Source organism: Lagopus muta, chromosome 1, assembly GCF_023343835.1.
Source record: "Lagopus muta isolate bLagMut1 chromosome 1, bLagMut1 primary, whole genome shotgun sequence".
NCBI classification, from domain to species: Eukaryota; Metazoa; Chordata; class Aves; order Galliformes; family Phasianidae; genus Lagopus; species Lagopus muta.
In genome coordinates this window covers 191,021,903-191,040,497 of record NC_064433.1, presented here as the reverse complement: position 1 = coordinate 191,040,497, position 18,595 = coordinate 191,021,903, and the positions used below count along the sequence as shown (strand labels likewise).

The window sequence follows — 18,595 nt, the reverse complement described above, 5'->3', positions numbered from 1 at the left end:
GAGGCACTGGAACAGGTTGCCCAAGGAGGCTGTGGATGCCCCATCCCTGCAGGCATTCAAGGCCAGGCTGGATGTGGCTCTGGGCAGCCTGGTCTGCTGTTGGTGACCTGCACACAGCAAGAGGTTGGAACTGGATGAGCACTGTGGTCCTTTTCAACTCAGGCAATTCTATTATTCTCTCATTTTTCAGCTGGGAGAGCAAAACACTCTGCAGGGAGGCAGGATCCACTCACGTTTCAGCACAGGGGACCAAACTTTGCCATAAGGTTCCTTCCTCCTCTATGCTCCACCTTGCAGTAAGTCGATCACACCAAAATGTTCCTCTTGCAGCTTCCACTACACTACAAATTAACTCTTTTACCACTTAATTTCTGAGTAATTACTCATTACTGTTTGAAAATAAAAGTTTAAATAATCAGAGTTTCAGGATTCTGAAAAACTCCCTGTTAAATGTTCCTATCCTGTAAGTTAAAATAAACAAATGGGAGGATTTTAGAAGATGAACTGACACTGATGGTCTTTGGATTTCAGCTAAGCGTTGGGCTCCATCACCTAGAGAAAAAGTTCACAGCAAGGAGGAATCCTGCTAGAAAGATATAAGCAGATATAAGATAGAAAGATACAAAGCAAACAAACCCAAGGCAGCAAGGTTAAAAAAAAATAAATAGGAGCACATGTTAGCTGATACATCTCTAAATGCTGTCACATGTGGTGATTACATAAATAAGCTTCACAAATTATCATTAATTTTAAGTTCTTTAAGAGCTCATGCATTTTGAAGGGCTGTAAATAGGAGTATTCCATAGACCTGTGCACTCAGCACTTCAGTCCTAATTGGGAGCCCTCTTCCATCCTCACATTGCATGGATACCCAACAGAAGGCAGGACACAAAGGAGTCTGGATTTTACACTCAGCTCTCTCCAATGCACCTCTGTATTCAGCCCTGCAATTCTGCACCTCTCTTATCACAGCAATGACACCTTTCAACAGCGTTTAGGAGAGATTCCAAGAGCAGCAGCAGGCCCCTAAGTCACTGCATCTCTAACCCCTCAACCCAACAACCCTCAACAGTTGGAAGGAGCCCTCTGGGATCCATTCAGGCACTGTCTGATGGCACACCATTTCTGCCAGCAACAACCAGCTCAATCTGTGCCACCAGCCCAGAGACAGTGATCCAACTGTCAGCAAACTGTCAGAAAAGCATAGAGGAAGAGGAAGCGGCAGATGATTTTTCTGATGCTTTTCAGAGGGCAGATCCCAAACTGTCCTGTTTGCCCATCATATTGTAAAGGAAACAAGGAACAATAACAACAGTCAGTCACACTCCAACAACAAGTACAGAGACTGACAAAATCCTTACAGCTCTAGCATCAATTCAAAGCTTTTCGGTACCTAAGGGGAGCCTACAAACAGGAGGGGAGTCAGCTCTTGGAAAGGGGAGATGACAGCAGAACAAGGGGAAATGGTTTGAAGTTGAAGAAGGGAAGATTTGGGTTGGATGTCAGGGGGAAGTTCTTTAGAGAGTGGTGAGGTGCTGGAACAGCTGCTCAGAGGTTGCAGATGCCCCGTCCATCCCTGGAGGTGTTCAAGGCCAGGGTGGATGGGGCCCTGGGCAGCCTGGTCTAATATTAGATATGGTGGTTGGTGGCCCTGGATGCTGCAGGGGGGGTGGAGCTTGATGATCCTTGAGGTTCTTTCCAACCCAAGCCATTCTATGAAAGTAGAGAAGATCCAATAGAAAAGAAAAGAAAGAATAGCAGAAGGACGTTTACAAGAAATAGCATATATCTCTGTTAGCAACAATCAAATTTGAGTTATCAAGTGAAGGATCAATATCTGGACAGCATAAAGCATCTATTCTTTTATCTTGTTGTTCAGAATTTTTTGTTGGTTGAAGAAAAAAAAAAAAAAGTCTACCACTTCTGCTTTTCAGCAGTGTCATTTAGAAGTGGTCTGCATTGTAAGCTATAGCTAAAAAATTTCCATACTCTTAAAAGAAATTAAGCAGGATTTAGATAAAGTTGAGCCAGCTTTGGACAGCTGGGTTACTTGGAAAACTTCTTGTCATGCTGTCTGCTCCTTGTTAAGCTGATGCAAACTAATCATGCAGATCACCTGCAGGAATCATGGAATCATTAAAGTTGGAAAAGACCTCTAAGATCACCAAGTCCAACCCCAGCCCGTCCCACCATGCCCACTGACCACGTAATAGAATCATAGAATCACAAGGTTGGAAATGACCTGCAAGATCATCTAGTCCAACCGTCTCCTCATCACCACTGCCACCACAAGCACCAAACCACATCTCGTAGCTCCTCATCCAGATGCCTCTTGAACACTGCCAGGGATGGTGACTCCACCACCTCCCTGTGCAGCCATTGCAGTGCCTGACTACTCTCTGAGAGGAAAAGTTCTTCCTTATGTCCAACCTAAACCTCCTCTGATATAACTTGCGGCCATTGCCCCGTGTCCTGCTCATTGCCTAGGAGAAGAGGCCAAATCCCTCTTCACCACAGCCTTCCTTCAGGAGGTTGTAGAGAGCAATGAGGTCTCCCCTGAGCCTCCTCTTCTCCAGACTAAACAATCCCAGCTCCCTCAGCCGCTCCTCATCAGCCCTGTGCTCCAGACCCTTTACCAGTTTTGTTGCCCTTCTCTGGACACGCTCCAGGACTTCAACATCTTTCCTGTAGTGAGGAGCCCAAAACTGAACACAGTTCAGTTTTGGGCTCCTCACTACAGTTCGAGGTGCAGCCTCACCAGAGCTGAGTACAGGGGATGCTCACCTCCCTGCTCCTGCTGGCCACACTGTTTCTAATGCAGGCCAGGATGCTGTTGGCCCTCCTGGCCACCTGGGCACACTGTCGGCTCATGTTCAGCCAAGCACCAACCAACACCCCCAGGTCCTTCTCTTCTTCACACTCATCCAGCCACTTATCCCCAAGCTTATAGCACTGCATGGGGATGTTGTGCCCAAAGTGCAGAACCTGACACTTGGCCTTGCTGAACCTCATCCCATTCACCTCAGCCCAGTGGTTCAGCCTGTCTAAATCCCTCTGAAGGGCCACCCTGTCCCCAGGCAGATCAACACCACCTCCCAGCTTGGTGTCATCTGCAAACTTGCTGAGGGTGCACTCAATCCCCTCATCAAGGTCATCAATAAAGATATTAAACAAGATGGGCCCCAGCACTGACCCCTGGGGGACTCCACTTGAAACAGGTTGCCAGCTGGACTTCACTCCATTCACCACGACCCGCTGGGCACGGCCCTGTAGCCAGTTCCTTACCCAAAGAAATACATATCTGTTCAGACCATGGGCAGCCAGTTTCCCCAGAAGAAGCCTGTGAGGGACCATGTCAAAGGCTTTGCTGAAGTCTAGGAAGACTACATCAACAGCCCTTCCCTCATCTATCAGACTAGTCACCCAGTCATAGACGTCCCTCAGTGCCACATCTCCTCCATGGCTTTTGAACACCTCCAGGGACGGTGATTCCACCACCTCTCTGGGCAGCCTGTGCCATTACGTAAGCACACTTTCAGGGATTTTTTTCTAATATTCTACCTGAACCTCCCCTAGTGCAACCTGAGGCCATTACCTCCTGGCTCACTTCCCTGTCACCGAGTCCTGAAACTGCTAAAACCAAGTGACGTGAGCTGTAACCACACAGGTGAAGGACTACAACCACTCACTGTCCTCACACAACACTGTTGGCAAGTGAGATGGCAACACAGGAAACAGCAGCTTCCCATCCTACCTCCAACCCTATCCAAAGATAAAAGGTCAGAATGGGGTTTCTGGCAGATCTTTGGCTCCCAGCTTCATTACCTTATAATAATGCTCCAGCAGAATTCGGACAACCCCTTCCACGCTTTCCACTTCCACAGGCTTCCTGGCAAACTGCAGCAGGTACTGCAAGGCATCTGCAGGCGAGGTGGCTTTACACAGGTCGACGTGGAGCGCTGCTGACTTGCTGGGCTTGGTCAGCCGCAGTTTCTTAGCAGACAGGTCCTCATGCTGCTGCTGTGGGCCAGAAACAGAGCAACACAATTCAGAAACACCATGCAAATCCTTCCCAGAGCAAACTGCTTCCCACAAAGGCAGACCGAGGGAGTTCCTGCACCCCACCACAGACACAGCAGACACCGCCCTTTCCCTTACCTGTCACAGAACAGCATCTATTCTGGAAGCACATTCCATAGAATCATTAAATGGCCAGGGTTGGAAAAGACCTCAAGGATCATGAAGCTCCAACCCCCCTGCAAGGCTGCCAACCTCCATATTTAATAATACACCAAGCTGCCCAGGGCCCCATCCAACCTGGCCTTGAACACCTCCAGGAATGGGGCATCCACAGTCTTTCTGAGCAGCTGTTCCAGCACCTCACCGCTCTCTCTGTAAAGAATTTCCCCGACATTCAACCTCAGTCTTCCCTCCCTCAACTTCAAACCATTTCCCTTTGTCCTGCTGTTGTCTACCCTTTCAAAGAGTTGATTCCCATCCTGTTTGTAGGCTCCCTTAAGGCACTGAAAGGCTGCAATGAGGTCGCACCACAGCCTTCTCTTCTCCAGGCTGAACAAGCCCAGCTCCCTCAGCCTGTCTTCTGTCTTCATAGGGGAAGTGCTCCAGCCTTCTGATCATCTTTGTGGCTCTCCTCTGGACCCTCTCCAACCTTCTGATCATCTTTGTGGCTCTCCTCTGGACCCTCTCCAACAGCTCCCTGTCTTCTTTGTACTGGGGGCTGCAGACTTGGGCACAGAACTCCAGATGGGGCCTCACAAGAGCAGAGTAGAAGGGGACAATCACCTCCCTGTCCCTGCTGGCCACCCCTCTCCTGATGGAGCCCAGGATACCATTTGCTTTCCGAGCTGCAAGAACACACTGCTGGCTCACGCTCTGTTTTTCATCCATCAGGACCCCCAGGTTCTTCTCTGCAAGGCTAGATTTCCCAGCCCAGTGGGGCAGCTCCCACCCTCAGGTGAGCACTACATCTCCTCAAGTTGCTCTGCCCCTTTCAACCCCTTCTCCTACACCTCCCAGCTGTCCTCTCCCTCCCCGAGCTGAGGCCACCACATCCCCCGCATCTCCCCCAAGGCCTGCAGTAACCCACCCCAAACCTGAGGCAGCCCCAACGCTCCCCTTATCCCAGGAAGCCACACCTGGGTTAGGCCCCAGGCTGCTACCACCGCCCTTTCCGCACTCACCGGTATCACCCTACAGAGCTCGGAGCTCTCCTCGCTCACCTGGACCACCTTGGTGAACTCCTCGTACACCCGCTTCTTCAGGTGTGCCGCCATGTCGCGGCCGCCCTACGCGCCCCTCCCCCCGCCACCAAACCATAGAGTCGCCTTCTCGTGACGTAGCGAACGGAGAGTACTCTCTTTCCAGCTGGAGGTTGCGCTCTATGGTCAGGAGGTCTGGGCTGGGAGGCCTCCTGTTGCCATGGGAACGCGCGCTGCGTTCAAGATGGCGGCTGCGGCCTGCTCCGCCTCGGGGTTGGTGTCGTCACCCAGCGGGTGCGCTGGAGCTCGGTTTTCCTCATCAATACGCGCCGTACGGAGCCGAGTGTCAGCAGCTCCGACGGGGGATGCCATCACACAAACCCCAGCGAGTCTGCTCAGGGTTTATTATTTAATATTATGTGTGAGAAGTGCTGGTGTCTCCCTCAGGTTTTTCCCAGTGCCCAGTAAAAGATAACGCAAAACCACAGGGACACACAAAGAGCCATCCCTCCTCTTCCCAGTTGCAACAAAATTCTTCATCGTGTCACAGAACCATTAAGGATAGAAAAGACCTCTAGGATCCCCAAGCCCACCCCCATCCCAGCCCCCCATGCCCACTGACCACGTCCCTCAGTGCCACATCCCACCTGAGCACCTCCAGCAGCAGTGACCCCTCGTATGCTCCCAGCTCCTCTAAAGATCATCTGCTCCAACTCCCCTGCAATGAACAGGGACACCTACAGCTCCACCAGGTTACTCAGAGCCCCGTCCAGCCTGACCCTGTGTGTCTCCGGGACATTAAAGGCAAGCTGTGCATTGGACACAGCCAAACACATAATGCAGCCTTCAAGTGTGTCTCCTTCAAGGAGAGGGGAAAGGAGGGCAGCAGCACCAAAGAGCCCCTGTGACAAGTATCTGTCCAGAGGCAGTTAGAAATACAGCATGTAAGATAGCCAGGGATAGCTGCACGTGGACATCTTAGGGATATAATGATCTGTGAAGGGATTGGAGTATAAAGCTTTTCAACTTGTCTATCAGTGTCACTGGTATCAGCTAAAAAAATCATAGAATCGTAGAATATTCCGAGCTGAAAGGGGCATAAGGATCATCGAGTCCAGCTCCTGGCTCCACACAGCACCACCCAAAGATAGAATCATAGAATCATAGAATCATAGAATCACCAAGGTTGGAAAAGACCTAAAAGCTCATCCAGTCCAACCGTTCACCTATTCCCAATAGCTCCTACTAAACCGTGTCCCTCAACACAACATCCAGTCTTTCCTTGAACACCCCCAGGGTCGGTGACTCCACCACCTCCCTGGGCATCCATTCCAGTGCCTGACCACCCTTTCTGAAAAGTAATACTTCCTCATGTCCAGATCAGACCATTTGAGAGCATTGTAGAGGAAATACATCCATAATCAAATTAGCTGTGATGACTTGAACATCCCAGAGTTATTAAAACCATCTTAATGGCCGTCTCCAGTAAAAAAAGTACAAGACAAACAAACAAAATACCAACTTTGGAATGCTCAGATTTTTTAAACACAGTGTAGGAACCAACTCGTGTTCTGTTAAGAATCGCCTCTGGGCCCCAGGCTTTCACTTCAGTAGCATTTCCTTCCAGTCAAATCACAGGGGGGTTTCCCTAAACTTACACATTTAAAAATAGTGTTGTGATAACAGTGAATGGCACAAGACGAAAGGTTGAAATAGGGTGACATGAGAGAGAAGCATGGTTCTTTAGGTTACATTTCATCAGTGATTTTTACCTCTTCTTCATAAAATTGTAGAATCCCCAGTTTGAAGGGGCCCATAAAAGATATAATCGTAAGATCATTAAAGATCCAAATCTAAGTTGAGCAAGTATTTACAGAGCTTTCCACTTGAAATGGTGCAGATGCAATTTTTTTTCATCAGAGAGGTCATGCTTGGCAATACATGAGAAACATAAGTGAAGCATTAATCAGAAGAAAGCTTTTATGTATTCCCCTTGTTTCTCTCAACAGTAGTTCAAAATCTGATCTGTTGCTTTTCAAAGATGTTTTTTTTTTCAACATTGCAGCTGTGAGCTAGCATTTAAAGGTTAGTCTGTGTGCTTTATGGACAGACCATTGTCTGTCTTTACCTAGAATAAATCTGTGGACCAGACTGCTGCACTCCATACAGCAGATCCTAACTTATGAGGAGTATTCACCGTGAGGAGAAGGCTCTGAGGACAGCAGGTTAGGGTGAATGGGCTCTGTAGCTCTCAGTATTTATGACTCAAAATAAGGCAGAGTAGGAGACCTGTCCACGTGCTGCTCCTAACCCTACTAGCAACTCTGGACTCTGAGGTAGTAATTAGTTCCAGTTTCTAGTGAGAGACCAACTTCCCATGTCCAAAAGACACATTTGGACATACTCATTTCTCTTAGGTTGAGTGCAGTTTGCTCAACTTCAGGTCTGGCTCCCAGTTCAAAATACACACCTTGAAAATTGTACACTTAACAGTTAATGCCTGTATGGGAACTGCTGAGTCACGGCCTGAACCTCTGATTGATCACCTGAGGTGAGCCATGAGTCAGCCAGAGGAGCACAGGTGAAGGCAATTCACCCCTCCTGGACCTATTTAAGAGCTGGCTACCAGAGGGGAAGGGTCTCTTCTGGAGATCCTCCTCTTTGATATCTTCTAGTGAGCTCAACCCAAGGGTAAGCTCTTCTACTTATTCTCTTTTGTGATCCTTGTTTGCTTTGCCTCACTCTTTTGATTATATTGCAATTATAACATCTTGGTTATACACTTGGCGAGCCAGGCAGGCTGATTATACTGAAATTAACATGTCTTTCCTGTGGAACTTCTATAAATGGGTCAAGGGGGAGAACAATACTCCCCTAGAGAAAATGATTCCAGGGCAGATCCCAGGATTTGAGGGATCGCCCTATTACGAGTTAGTTGCCATCATTGAAAAATGGGGTCCCTTACGTGTTATGGGCAATCTCTCCCCATATCGCATGGCAGACTATTTTCAAGGACTTGGCAAGGACATTCTCATTACCAAAGAAAGACAATTGGCTGCCTCCATGGTGGCATGGCCACTATTAACCGCTTTAAATCATGCGGACTCAAGAAATAATACTTTAGAAACCGAAAATCAGCTTTTGAAAGATTGCATTGAAAAGTTGGAGCACGAACTTGGCGTTTTAACGGGGAAGAAGCCAATTCTACATCTTCCTGTAAGCCAAATTCGTAATATTTCAATAAATGATGACCAGGCTCCTGAATCAACAGACTTCGTTGATCAGGACAACAAGAAATCCAAATCAGACCTTGAATGTCCAATTCAAACTGATCCATTGGAGGTCCGTCCTGTGATAACCCAAAAAACAAAAAAAGTACAGGACAGACCGGCAGGGGTGCCACCTGATCAATGGCCCCCTGCCCAGACTCATTTACATGTGACAGCTCGGCCATACACGGCGACAGAATTAATGGACTTAGTACAACGATTTCGGCAGAAGCCCAGAGAAAGTGTGCCGGCTTGGTTATTGAGACTGTGGGATTCTGGGGCAGAAAGTGTCATGGTGAATGGCCCAGAAATAGCTAAGTTGGCCACCATGACTGTCCATCCTGCTCTTAGGCAAAGGTTATACGTGGGCAATCAATATCGTGATGAAAACCATTCCATATTAGAATGGTTAATGGCGGCCTGCCGTATGGTATGGCCGAATAAATCAGACATACCGTTACATACAGGTATGTGGTCCTCCATGGAGGACCTTCAGAACTATATCCGTGAACTGGGTGTAAGAGAGGCCATCTATGAAGATACATTTGATGGCCCTGATATGGTTAAATTTTCAGCAGGGATGAGAGATTTAATTCTACAACAAGCTCCCTCCCATCTGTACGGTACCTTAGTTTCAATATTAAATCCCCTTGTAGCATCAGAAGCCGTAGTCCAGCAGGTTGCCCAGTTAGTTGCCGATTTGGGAGAAACAGAACGCCTGCGGACTAGGCGCAATATTCGGTTTTTGGAGGAAGCAGAGGTCCTGCCGGTAAATAAAACCAGAATGCCGGCTACTCGAGCTCCTCGATCGGGACCCATAAGGGTATCCCGAAAACAAATTTTTAATGATTTAATTCGGGCTGGGGTCCAATTTGCTAAGATCGACCGCCAACCCAATCACGTCCTTCTCCAGCTCTGGAGACAACTAAAGGACAATCAAAAATTCCAGAGCTACCCTAAGAAATCCAGGGTAAGAGCTATAGAAAGGGTTCCAACAACAACATGGAACCTAGAAGATTTTATTGTTCCAAACAGGAAAAAGAAGCCACCTCAGGTGTCTCGGGCCACAATGCCTGAGCCATCAGAAGCAAAAGAACTGGCCCTAGCACAATTCATGCAGTGACAAGGGGTGTTAGTCCCCGTAGGGCCTCCAGACGGGACCGGAGGCCCTATGTAGAATTAACGATTTATTGGTCCCGAAAAAATATTCAGAGAGTGATGGCACTAGTAGATACTGGAGCAGAAACATCAATTATCTATGGAGATCCGGAAAAATTTCATGGCGACAGAGTGATGATTGGTGGTTTTGGGGGACAGACTATTCCTGTCACCCAAACATGGTTAAAATTGGGGGTTGGGCGTCTCCCACCCCGGGAGTACAAGGTGTCTATTGCCCCAGTCCAAGAATACATCCTGGGCATAGACATTCTATGGGGTCTGGCTCTCCAAACAACTGTGGGAGAGTTCAGACTTCGACAAAGATGTATCAGTATCCGGGTGGTGCAGGCAATATTAAGAGGCCATGCGAAACATGAGCCTGTTTGCCTGCCGAAACCGCGCCGGATTACTAACGTTAGACAGTATAGACTCCCGGGTGGGCAAGATGAAATATCGAGAACGGTGCAGGAATTAGAAAAAGTGGGCGTTATAAGACCTGCACACAGCCCGTATAACTCCCCCATATGGCCGGTGCGAAAGTCGGATGGCACATGGAGGATGACAGTAGATTACAGAGAATTAAATAAGGTCACGCCGCCTATTCATGCGGCCGTACCCAATATTGCTTCCCTAATGGACACATTGAGTAGGGAGATAAAAACCTACCATTGTGTCCTAGATCTAGCAAATGCATTCTTCAGTATCCCAATTGCTGAGGAATCGCAAGATCAGTTTGCGTTTACGTGGGGAGGCAGGCAGTGGACCTTTCAGGTCCTGCCACAGGGGTACGTGCATTCACCAACGTATTGTCACAATTTAGTGGCGCGTGACCTGGCTGACTGGAGAAAACCTGATGATGTTAACCTATATCATTATATTGATGATCTCCTGTTGACATCCGACTCACTGGAGGTAGTAGGACAGGCAGCTGATTCATTAACTGCCTATTTGCAACAAAGGGGATGGGCTATAAATCCCCAAAAGGTGCAAGGTCCAGGCCTGTCCGTAAAATTCCTGGGGGTGGTTTGGTCAGGAAAGACCAAAGTGCTACCCAGTGCTGTTATAGATAAGGTTCAGGCATTCCCAGTCCCTACAACATCAAAGCAGCTGCAAGAGTTTCTAGGTATATTGGGTTATTGGCGTTCCTTTATACCTCACCTAGCGCAGCTGCTAAGGCCACTATACAGACTCACAAAAAAGGGGCAGCTATGGGACTGGGGGAAAACCGAACAGGATGCTTTCCAACAAGCAAAACTGGCAGTTAAACAAGCTCAGGCATTGGGTATATTCGATCCTACCCTCCCAGCCGAGTTGGACGTTCATGTTACTCAAGACGGCTTCGGTTGGGGCCTGTGGCAGCGCCAGAATTCTGTTCGGACCCCCATTGGTTTCTGGTCTCAGGTTTGGCACGGAGCAGAAGAAAGATACAGTATGATTGAAAAACAGTTATTGGCTGCCTATTCGGCATTACAGGCAGTAGAGCCAATAACTCAGACAGCTGCAGTTATAGTTAAGACCACTCTGCCAATTCAGGGGTGGGTGAAGGATCTGACCCACCTTCCTAAGACAGGGGTGGCCCAAGCACAAACAGTGGCACGATGGGTCGCCTATCTCAGCCAAAGGAGCAGTCTGTCTTCATCCCCCTTGAAAGAAGAACTTCAGAAGATCCTAGGCCCAGTTACGTATCACAGTGATGCACCAAAAGAAATACTGGTCGCTCCACCAGAGAAGAGTCCCGTTCAGGAGGGAAAATATCCTATCCCTGAAGATGCCTGGTACACAGATGGGTCCAGCAAGGGCAACCCGAGCAAGTGGAGAGCAATAGCATACCATCCTTCCACCGAGACAATCTGGTTCGATGAGGGGGATGGCCAGAGCAGCCAATGGGCAGAACTGCGAGCCGTGTGGATGGTTATAACCAAGGAACCCGGTGATGGTATCCTGAACATCTGCACAGATAGTTGGGCTGTGTACCGGGGGCTCACTCTCTGGATTGCACAGTGGGCCACCCAGGAATGGACTATCCACGCCCGACCAATCTGGGGCAAAGACATGTGGTTAGATATATGGAATACGGTCAAACACAGGACTGTACGTGTCTACCATGTTTCTGGTCATCAGCCCCTACAGTCACCGGGAAACGATGAAGCCGACACATTGGCCCGAGTTCGATGGATTGAGAATTCACCATCTGAGAACATCGCCCGCTGGTTACATCAGAAGCTACGGCATGCTGGACAAAAGACAATGTGGGCAGCTGCTAAAGCATGGGGACTGCCCATACAACTATCTGATATCGTCCAGGCATGCCAGGATTGCGACGCTTGCTCCAAGATGAGACCGAGATCGTTGCCCGAAACAACAGCCCATCTTGCTAGGGGACACAATCCTCTCCAGCGATGGCAGGTCGATTACATCGGGCCCCTTCCTCGTTCCGAAGGGGCAAGATATGCCCTGACCTGTGTCGACACTGCAAGTGGGCTACTGCAGGCCTATCCAGTACCGAAAGCAAACCAGGCATATACCATCAAGGCACTCACTAAACTGATGTCTGCCTACGGGACACCTCAAGTCATCGAGAGCGACCAAGGGACTCATTTTACTGGTGCAACGATACAGCGCTGGGCAGAAGAAAATAACATCGAATGGCGATTCCACCTGCCATATAATCCAACAGGGGCAGGCCTCATCGAACGTTATAATGGTATTCTTAAGGCTGCCCTGAAGACAGACTCACAGTCCTTGCAGGGGTGGACAAAAAGACTGTATGAAACCCTGCGGGACCTGAATGAAAGACCTCGAGATGGCAGACCCAGTGCCCTGAGAATGTTGCAGACGACATGGGCCACCCCGCTTAGGATCCAAATTACGGGCACTGATCATCAGGTAAGACCCCAAATTGGTAATGAAAATAATCTTCTGCTCCCTGCCCCTGAAAACTTAGAGCCAGGTACCCATAAAATAAAATGGCCCTGGAAGGTGCAGGTAGGACCCAAGTGGTGTGGCCTACTTGCACCTTGGGGGAGACTATTGGAGGTGGGAGGCTCAGTAGTCCCTCCAGTAATAGGTACATGGCCTACTGATATTATGGTCAACACTCCGATCTTTATTGCTAAAGGGACCCCCATCATGTCCCTATGGCAGATCAGGACACCTCCTTTGGTGCCTGATATCGTTATGCAGCCGCAGATATCCGGCAAAAAGGTGTGGTACAGGCGGCCAGGACGTGCCCCAGTACAAGCGGAAGTGTTGACCCAAGACAGAAATACGGCCTGTATCTTGCCCTGGAGAGCAGACCTTCCCCTCCTGGTACCTGTAAAACATCTGTATTACTCCCCGTGAGTCTGTGAGCCTTCAGGACCACCGGAAGGAACAAAATGCCATCAAGCGTTCCAGTGTTGCTGTCAGATCACGTACAACACCCGGTGATGGTCTGCATGGGACTGATGGAACATAGAATGGACTTGCACCTCAGGACTTCATACCTCCAGGCACATCATCGAGCACTGGCCCATAGAAGAATATGGACATCCACTGATCATCACTTGTCTTGAACTGTACCAACATACGTCGCGATAAAATTGTATAAGCGTCGCGATATACCGGATCTCTGTATTAGGGAAAGCTTACCCTTTTGTTAACCTGATCATTGGTTCATGCCGTGAAGGGGTGGAGTGTATGGGAACTGCTGAGTCACGGCCTGAACCTCTGATTGATCACCTGAGGTGAGCCATGAGTCAGCCAGAGGAGCACAGGTGAAGGCAATTCACCTGTGCTGCCGGAAGGGGTGGAGCCAGGCTCCACCCCTCCTGGACCTATTTAAGAGCTGGCTACCAGAGGGGAAGGATCTCTTCTGGAGATCCTCCTCTTTGATATCTTCTAGTGAGCTCAACCCAAGGGTAAGCTCTTCTACTTATTCTCTTTTGTGATCCTTGTTTGCTTTGCCTCACTCTTTTGATTATATTGCAATTATAACATCTTGGTTATACAATGCCCAACAAAACAGTGGCTCTCAAATGTTCTTTAATTTGGTAAACCACCAAAGAAGAGACTTTTATGGGCCCACGCATTTCTTCCTGTCCCTCCAGTATTCCAGGGCTTAGTCTCCACAGCCCAAGTTCGTTTGTTTTGATAACTGGTTTCTTCCACTCTCCATCAAGAAAGGCACTTTGCTACCACCAGGTGAACCGGATTATGTGGAAGAAATCCTGGGATTTGAAGCGAAACCCTTTTTCAGCACCGTGAGCATGTAAGGAGATTTTGTACCCTTTGTCTTTCACGTCCATTTGAATGCAGTCCAGTAAATCATAAATAGTTGGAGCTGCCTTCCAGGGGCCAAATTTCACCACGGATTTTTTATCCATATCCAAGCTGTTCAAGGCATCCTGACACCTGGCCACGTCTTCCTCCGTTTTGACAACACATATGATAACGCTGGAGTAGCGGGACGCGACCGCTTCAGCCCGCGCGATGCGGATCATCAGCTCCACGTTCTCACTGTAGCTGGGCACACGGGCCAGGAACTGCTTCCTTGCCACACGTTCCCCAAAAATCTGAGGGGAGTCCTCCAGCTGCTTGATTAAGGGTTCAATGTCGTAGAACAAAGCTTCCTTGTAGACATCCTGGATGCACTGGGTGGGCACCTGGTTACTGCGCAGATATTCCAAGATGTATTTGAAGTAGGTCCCCGGCCTGTCAATGAAGATCCTCCCTTTGGAGTCTGTCCTGAGTTTGTGCTGGCCGGTGAACATCTCTGCCAGCTTGGAACCGGGGTGTTTCTTCAAGGTGCTCAGCGTTGTCGTGTACATCTCCCCGCCGACGTTCAGCTCCACGATTGGTGGCAACTACAGATGTCACAAGGGGAGAAAAACCACACATGTAAGACATTGGAGGTTGCCAACACGGAAGAATCAAGGAAAAAATACAATTGCAACTGGGAGCTCTCGTGGCAGTGTAAAAAGCAGGATGAGTCATAGAATCACCAAGGTTGGAAAAGACCTACAGGATCATCCAGTCCAACCATCCACCAATCGCCAATACTTCGCACTGTACCACGTCCCTCAACACAACATCTAAATGTTCCTTGAACACCTCCAGGGTCGGTGACTCTACCAGCTCCCTGGGCAGCCCATTCCAGTGCCTGTCCACCCTCCCATGGAGGACAGGTGAGAATATCTACATCACACACCACGTATTGCTAAAAGCAGCCGCAGGTTATTTATATTTGGCCCTCGTACCCAGATCAGCAGAAGCATGGATATTTTTGAATGGATTCATCTTCACCATACCTTTAGGACTTAGGAAAGGGTCATTTTGCTGATATCTGAGGTGCAGTGCAATATCTGTTTAACTGTGCATTTGATAGGAAGTAAAGAGAATCATAGAATTATAGAATCATAGAATGGCTTCCATGGGCTGGAAGGGACCTCAAAGATCATCTTGTTCCAGTTCCTTTTTTTGCAGACAGGGTTGCTGATCACTAGATCAAGCACGAGATCACATTGCTCAGGATCCCATCTAGCCTGGCCTTGAACACCTGCAGGAACAGGGCAAAATAGTTTGTGCAACTGATGTGGATTTAAGAACTAAGATTTAATGCTTGGATTTTTACCTCTATTTGTTTTATTTCACTGTGCATTAATGCCACTGCTATTTGAAACAGGAGAGGCCTGAATGCCCAGAGAGCTGAACCTGGAGTCACTTCTGACGACATTCCTGACTTATTTCAATGCTGAAGAATTTTAACAGCCATCTTTGCATTTTTGTAGCACTTGGGAGAGCAGGAGGAGAAGGAAGAAATGAGGCAGTTCTTTTCCCTCCCTCTGCCAGTCCAGTAATGCAAGTCATATGCCTGGCCAGGACCGCACCTGTACTGGGAAGGCTTGAGTCAATAAACAACCCTTTTCTCCAGGAGCTCACCTGCTCGTTCTTGGATCTGATCACACAGCGATCTGCTTCAGTGCTACCAGTCACATGCTTCAGCGTGTACCTAAGAGCTTAGCTGGATCCAGCCTGTGGTGCCCTGTGGGTACGTACCCACAGGATGAGATGACATGAGCTGATCTCACTGTTACACCAGGGCAAAGGGGAGGCTCCTGCTGCCCTCTCCCCTGTCTTTCCTTGTCCCTGCTTCTTACTTTGTGCCAGCTCTGTTCCTCCTTCATTTTAGCAAGCTGAAGTGGCTCGCAGAGGATTTAATTAGCACGAGAGCTAGCAAAATGAGGGGACAGGAACAGACAACTCATAGCAGAGGGAGATTATGTCTTTTAAATGACAGCAAGCTATAAGGTTTAGCAGCAATGAGTTCACAATGTAGGGAAGCCAGGACACAACAGGAGATTCAGGACAAAGACCCAGCAGGAATATTGCTTTGCTCTAATGTAGGTGGCTTCATCTCCAGGGCAATTATTTGCACCAGGGCCAAGAGAACATAAAAGGATTCTGTCTGACAGTATGTAGTGTAAAGAGCATGGCCCAAAGCTGTTTCTGTAGCAAAGCCTAGCAGTTAGAAAATCTGCCATTAGTCCAAGTGATAACAACAGCTTCTCCTGTCAGGCATCGTTTGTCAGGAGGGTCTCATGCTTTTGAGCCTCTTTTTTTAAGATGGAAGGTCAAGGCAAACCAGTTAGGAATAGGTCCAGGGAGGGAAAAGTAAAACATTGTCTGATTTCTGCTCAGTAAAAGGCCCCTTGTCTTGTGGTTAACACTGATTTTCCTTAAAGCTCGAAAAACCACTGCTCCCACCTGCTAATTCTGCACATCTTAAGCACCGAGCAAATTATTCATCTTTGGAGACCACTGAAAAACCCCTGAATACACAGAGGGCTTTTACTCAGGGATCTGGCAAATTAAAGTCAACATCAAATGAATTACATAGTCTGCAAAGGAGAAAAATAACCAGGGAGGTTGTTTGCTGTAGCTTTGTGCGCCTCCAAGGGACATTGCCTTGCTTTAACCAGGCTGGTGCAAACAGGTTGGAGTCAAACACAGCTTTTCACCTAGAATTCCCGCCTTGCTCACACATCTGGCATGCCCCTGTGCCTTCAAAGTATCAGATGGACGCAAAAGAATGCTGTAATTAACCCAAAGGGGATGCTCTGATCCCAGAAGAAGGGGCCATGCCCCCAAACCTGCACTGTACTCACCATATGCTGGCTGCCAGTGACCTGTTTCCCGATGGGCTTGTGCTCCGAGGAAATGCTCATCTCTCCTCGTTGTGCTCCAGCCCTCTTTTCAGCAGATTCTCCTTCAGTGGGTCAGGCTCTTGCCCAACTGCTGCCCCTCAAACTCGAGATTGCCCCACGCACAGCACGGGCTGCAGGTCTGGCCAGAGGGGAGGGAGCAGCACGGAAGCGGAACTGTTTGCTCTTTAGTTTTCTGGCAATCAGCAAGCAGCAGCAGGGCGGATTTGGGCTGGCTGCCATCACTCATTCACCTGCAGATGTCAGAGCTGAATCAGCCCTTCCAAAGGAGGCCCAGCTTTCCTGAGGAATCCCACAGCCTCTGCCTGAGTTGGATCAAAACCTGTACACACTTTTGGTGCTTGTTAGCATTTGCATGCTGCTCTTTTAGTGATGCATGTCCCGAACCATCTCACCGATCCCACCGTTGTGCCTGGCAGTGTCAGAGCAGGGTGCTGGCCATAAAGCCAGGTGATGTTATTTTCTTCATTGCCAATGCAGTCTCCAGGCTCAGAGTTAATTTGTGCAAGGTAAATAAAACCAGTCCTGAATCTCCACTGGTACAGATGGACAAAACCATGCGGGCTCTGATTTCTCTGTCAGCTTCTCTTTCAGCTTACTTCACAGAATCACAGAATCACAGATATACTTGTGTGCTTTTTCTTTTTTTTTTTTTCCCAGTTTTATCTGTTGGTCTCATGAAAAATGTTATCTGCTCAACCAGCCTCGCTGTCTTTCATTTCAGGCTGCTTCCTTTACCAGCAACAAAGGGGAAAAAGGGAATCAGTGTTGTGGTTTAAGCCCCAGGTGGCTGAGCACCCACTGGGAGTTAGAACTCATGGACTGAGATAGAATTATTTACTAAGATAGAGAAAAGGATAATAATTATGACAAATATTTATATATATGAATGTATTTAACAAGTGATGCACAAGCAATTGCTCACCAGTCCCCAACTGGTGCCCAGCTAGAAGAAGAGAGCGAGATCAACTCCCACCCCCTTCACACGCATGATGTCATATAATATGGAATATCCCTTTGGCCAGTTTAAGTCGTCCCTCCTAGTTCTGTTCTCTCCCAGTTCCTTAGGCCCTTCACTGAGAATGGCCTTGGCTCTGTTTAACCTCATTAGCAGCAACTATAAACATTGGTGTGTCATCAACATTGCTTTTCTCCTAGAAACAAAACATAGCATCATACAAAGAAAACAGTTCAATCCCAGCTGAAACCAAGACATGCTTCCAAATCATCAAGACAGGAAAAGACCTCTAAGATCATCTAGTACAAGCCCACTATATCATCTAGTACAACCCATCCCCACCATGCCCACTATGTCCCTCAGTGCCACATCTCCACAGTTCTCGAGCACCTCCAGGGAAGTTATTGCACCGCCTCCCTAAGCAGCCTCTTCCAGTACTTGGTTTTTTTTTTTTCTGAGAAGAAATTTTTCCTAATATCCAACCTGGAGCAACTTGAGGCCATCACCTCTCTTTCTATCGCTTTTATTGGATCTCCACCTCACCATTACTTGCTTTCAGGGATTTGCTGAGCAACAAGGTCTCCCCTGAGCCTCCTCTTCTCCAGACGGAACCATCCCAATTCCCTCATCCGCTCCCTGTAAGACTGTGCTCCCGACCTTTCACAGGCTAGCTGCCCTTCTTCAGACACATCTTTAAAAATGAACACATTGGAAAAAAAGCTGGAAGATCTGAGTGTTCTTAGTCTTTAATTCCTGCAAATCCCATTCATTCATCTTGCTCATCCAAAA

At 48.2% G+C, this 18,595-nt stretch overlaps 2 protein-coding genes across 3 annotated transcripts in view; both read right to left on the bottom strand.

Moving 5' to 3' along the window:
- The window catches only part of INTS4 (integrator complex subunit 4), a 36,217-nt gene extending 30,852 nt beyond the window's left edge, over positions 1-5,365 (bottom strand). Inside the window, exons 1-2 of one of the 2 annotated variants that reach the window (XM_048933334.1) lie at positions 5,241-5,365; positions 3,826-4,020 (exon numbers count right to left, since the gene is read on the bottom strand). In XM_048933334.1, the coding sequence (XP_048789291.1) occupies positions 3,826-4,020; positions 5,241-5,294 (249 nt within the window). In that variant the 5' untranslated portion in view covers positions 5,295-5,365. Of the gene's footprint in view, positions 1-3,825; positions 4,021-5,201 lie in introns of both variants that reach the window. The other variant, XM_048933333.1, reaches the window with a different exon arrangement.
- Positions 5,366-13,641: 8,276 nt separating this feature from the next.
- KCTD14 (potassium channel tetramerization domain containing 14) lies at positions 13,642-16,987 on the bottom strand. Its single transcript, XM_048933341.1, has 2 exons — positions 16,792-16,987; positions 13,642-14,490 (listed from the first exon to the last, which is right to left on the bottom strand). Exons 1-2 carry the CDS (start codon positions 16,849-16,851, stop codon positions 13,819-13,821), a joined length of 732 nt encoding a protein of 243 aa, XP_048789298.1. The 5' UTR covers positions 16,852-16,987; the 3' UTR covers positions 13,642-13,818.
- Positions 16,988-18,595: the final 1,608 nt, after the last annotated feature.

Coding starts and splice junctions, on each gene's coding strand:
- KCTD14 (XM_048933341.1), bottom strand. CDS start 16,851: ATGAGCATTTCCTCGGAGCACAAGCCCATCGGGAAACAGGTCACTGGC. Junction 14,491..16,791: donor TCACTGGCAGCCAGCATATG/GTGAGTACAGTG, acceptor TGACATCTGTAG/TTGCCACCAATCGTGGAGCT.